This window comes from Triticum aestivum, chromosome 5D (genome assembly GCF_018294505.1).
Source record: "Triticum aestivum cultivar Chinese Spring chromosome 5D, IWGSC CS RefSeq v2.1, whole genome shotgun sequence".
In the NCBI taxonomy this organism is placed as follows: Eukaryota; Viridiplantae; Streptophyta; class Magnoliopsida; order Poales; family Poaceae; genus Triticum; species Triticum aestivum.
This window is the reverse complement of record NC_057808.1, coordinates 5,906,245-5,910,263: the sequence shown is the minus strand read 5'-3', so window position 1 is coordinate 5,910,263 and position 4,019 is coordinate 5,906,245. Positions and strand designations below refer to the sequence as shown.

At 51.0% G+C, this 4,019-nt stretch overlaps 1 protein-coding gene across 1 annotated transcript; it reads right to left on the bottom strand.

Annotated features, from left to right (window-relative positions):
• Positions 1–202: 202 nt before the first annotated feature.
• Positions 203–3,612, bottom strand: LOC123119067 (GTP-binding protein BRASSINAZOLE INSENSITIVE PALE GREEN 2, chloroplastic). Its single transcript, XM_044538726.1, has 3 exons — positions 2,067–3,612; positions 1,324–1,491; positions 203–784 (listed from the first exon to the last, which is right to left on the bottom strand). The coding sequence occupies exons 1-3, from the start codon at positions 3,567–3,569 to the stop codon at positions 419–421; spliced, it is 2,037 nt and encodes a 678-aa protein (XP_044394661.1). The 5' UTR covers positions 3,570–3,612; the 3' UTR covers positions 203–418.
• Positions 3,613–4,019: the final 407 nt, after the last annotated feature.

Here is a 4,019-nt window from a genome sequence, read left to right as displayed (position 1 = left end):
TGTAATTGGAATGGACACCTGGAACTGCAATCTTTGTGATATCACACAAGCAACAGTTGAAACAGAATCAGTGCTTCTGACTCCTGACTGAAAATACTGTTGGCACATCCTGTCATGTGTCCGAATAAAAGGAGGATGAGGCCATGGGGTCAACGTCAGGGAACAAGAAGCACCAACGACCCAACTGTACTTGTATGTATTGTGTGCAAGGGGGGCAGAATGGCATCCCCTTCCTCTCAATTATCAGTGGCCTTTTTCTACATTCCTCTTGGGTGCACTACACATCATCACAGCTCACAATGGAATATGAGTCCTTTGCCGGAGTACTGCTCCCAAACAACAGCTATTCCTCACTCACTCCTAGTGTATCTACTAACAGTTCTCATACAATGTTTTCACTATTGTCACCTCACAGTCACTAGGCGCTTTCGTCGTCGGAAAGGTCGTCGTCATCGTCCTCGTCGCTCTGCTGTTGGGCATTCAATCTCTCATTCTTCTTCCGGGTCTCCTCGCCGATGGCGTTCGCGATGGCGATGGGCAGCAAGAACCCAGGCCTCTCGAGGAACTTGGCCCGGTGGAGGATCATCGCGTCGCGCTGCGTCACGTCGATGCCGTCGAAAGTGTGCACGGCGACGGTGGCGTTGCCTTTCAGGCCCAGCGAGTACCAGCCTAGACCGGAGACCGCGATGTCCATGCTGTTCACGTCCCAGCTGACCCCGGACACATCGATCCGCCTCTCTGTCCACTGGCCCAGTTCGGTCGCTCGCTCTGCCGCAACTGGTGGCTGCACAATTACAGCATATCATAAATCAGTATGACGGATATAGGAATGCAAAAAAAGTATGTTTTTTCATGGTTACATTATGGATGATAAACTCCAGCTACATACGCACTGGACAGTAAAAGCAGGTAGCAGGCCTAATTATTCTCTTGAAAATTGACAAGATAAACTCCGGCTGCATATGCACTGAACAGTAAAAGCAGGTAGCAGGGCTCATTATTCTCTTGAAAATTGACAGCTTTCAGTGTATAATAGGAGTTCAGCCTCTAGGTTTATATACCATTAGTAGCCTATGACATATGACAACTATAGCAAATTAATGGCAAACACCTGAACAAACCTATGCTGCTATGCAGTCCTTCGATTAAAGCAGACGAACAAAGTAAACAGCAGTTTGTTTATTCAAATAGCATAGCACACGCAGAGTTGCTCCATAAAGCAACCTTACTTCCAAGTAATCTTTATGGAGTCCTTTGATTAAACAGAATCTAATCAATTTATTCTCAAGAGCAACATAACCAGGTTGGAAATTCAGGTCTCACCTGAAGTCTGATGCCAACATGCTTGTCTCGCAGTTCTTCGGCATTTTCAGTCTTTCCAAGATGAAGTGAAATATTGGCAGATGCCCAAACAGTTACATAGATAGTCTGGACTGAAGCTTCTAGTAGATCCAGGCGCGTTAACCCTCCAATGTGGACAGATTGTCCAGCCTGCAACAGTTCGCAACATTTGAGTCAAACTAGCCTCGTGGATTCCGATACAACATAGAACAATATGTTTGTAATTCAGAGTTAAGGAGCTTCAGGGGTGCGATTAAATCACTTAACATTTCAAGGGATTAGAGTTGACCAAGTGTATTCAGTGCATAAGGTCTTTCAAGAGTAAAGTCATAACTAGGAATGCAGGGGTTCCTGGTTAAAATCATCCAAGTGCTGTTTCATTTGTGATTAATTATAACAGCCAACTATAAATCCACAATATCATCAAGTTTACCGAAGTCCATTTCAACTACGAATGAAGTGTTAGACTTTTAGCATCGTCAGTATTTTACAATGCTACCAAGTCCAGTATCTATAGATCTTGACCACGTATCTCTAGGTGAAGACTGATGATTAAAACACAACTAGAATGTTGACATGAAAATAAACTGAAGAAAGTAGCCATTTCTAGTTACGAACCCGGTAGTTATGCATTTGTATTTAGCGGTTACTGCAACGCAATAAAGGTCAGCCACTCCATCTGAAATAAACAGAACTAGGACAAAGTTAACAGACTACAAATTTACCTTCACCCTGAAGGTCCGTGGCCGAAGTTCCTTCCTGATTTCTACCATCTTCCGTTCCTCGGTGTTTAACCTCATTGACATAATATATGGATGCAGCAAGCCAGGAGTATCATACATCTTAGCCTTTGCAGGCAAAACACCTGTCATCCTTAATATGCCCAATGTAGTTCCCGGAACGGCGGCTTCTGTCAGTCTTGTGATTTTAACGCCTTGCTTCTTTGCAAACGCATTGATCAGCGTAGATTTGCCAGCGTTCTGCGCACCGATCACCCACACGTTGCTGCGCGGCCCTGCCAAATCCTTGACGTATGAGATCAAGTTTCTCACCGACAAATCCTTGTGGACGCTGACCAGGTACACGGCATCGAGCTTCGGCGCTCCGAAAGCCTTAGCACGGCCTCGCACCCATTTCTCCAGCCTCACTCCCATCTGCTCCCATGGCAGCAAATCCACCTTGGTACCGACAAGGACAAGCCTCGGCGTCTCGCTCAATTTGGAGTTCCCCCTCCCCTCGAGCGCCCTGAACAGCGACTTGGCCGCCCTCTTGGGGAAGGAGCCGTCGAAGTCGGCGCAATCCACCACCATGACGATGACCGGCGTGCCGGCCGACCGCTTCATCAGGCGCGACGAAATGAAGCGGTCGAAGTCGAAGTCCGGGATGAGGTTGTCGGCCCTGTCGTTCTTGACGTGCCCGTAGTTCCTCAGCGAGTGGCACCGGGCGCACACCACGGCGGAGTCCTCCCTGGCCTCGGCCTGCTTGGCCTCCCTCGCCCGCCGCTTGCGCTCCGCCTTGGACAGCTTCTCCTTCCTCATCCTCTCCAGGGTCTCCTCCGTGATGCTCCCGTACCCGACCCCCGGCGGCGTGAAGCCGTCCAGCTCTTTGCTCCATTTCTCCTCCGAGTCCTCCTCCATCCCGTCGTCCCAGCCCGAGTCCCAGCGGCTCCCGGCGTCCATGCCGGCCTCCGTCTCTCCGCCACCGTCCTCCTCCTCCTCATCCTCTTCGTCGTCGTCTTCTTCGAGGGACTCGAGAAATCCGGTGTCCAGGCCGTCCAGTTCGGCGGCGAGATCGGACTCCGACGGCAAGCCGTCGTCCCCGACGAGCCCCTCCGGAGAATCGGATTCTTCTTCCCCCAACTCGTCCTGCGGGGGCCGGCGGGAGGGGCTGGTGAAGAAGCCGGGGAGGTCGGGGTCGTCGTCCTGCATGAACACCCCGCACCCGGGGCACACGGCGCGGCGGGCGTCCTCGTCCCTGCCCTCGCTGATGACCTGCCCCGGGTTCGGCGGCCTGGTGGCCCTCTTGCCGGCGGTGGTGGTGGATACGGCGGCGGCGACGGCGCGGAGGGGCGAGGAAAGGCCGCGGCTTTGGGGTAGTGGGGTGAGGAAGGAGGGGACGCGGAGGCGGAGCCGCAGAGGCGGGGTTGTGTGGAGGAGGAGGCCGACGGGGAGGCGCGCTGGCGCCGCGGCGGCGGCGGCCGTGGACGGGAGCGGCATGGGTTTAGCCATTGCGAGCGAGGGGATAACGCCACTGTGTTGCTTCTGTTTGTTTGCTTTATTTATTTATTTGTCTTTTTTTTCTGAGTAAGACTGCATTGGATAATGGCATATAAACATTAATCGCATTTTACACAGAGATTCATAAGAAACTAGTCCCTGCATTTTACATATAGGACCCTGGATCATCGATCTAGATTGCAACTTGGCCCCTACATTGCATTTTACGTATAGGACCCTAGATCATAAATATTGCCGGCGCTCATGCAAACACCGGGACCAAAACACGCACGAGGTTAGCGAGAGGCACGTATCGCGCCTTGTAATTTTTCTTACTAACAGGGTAGGTCCTATATATCATTGGCGTGGTGTTATATTCTTAACTCAAATATTTGTTCGTTGCAGTAAATTTGGATGTGTAGACTAGAACCATCGTTTTATGTGTTCTTCTCTTGTGGTGGA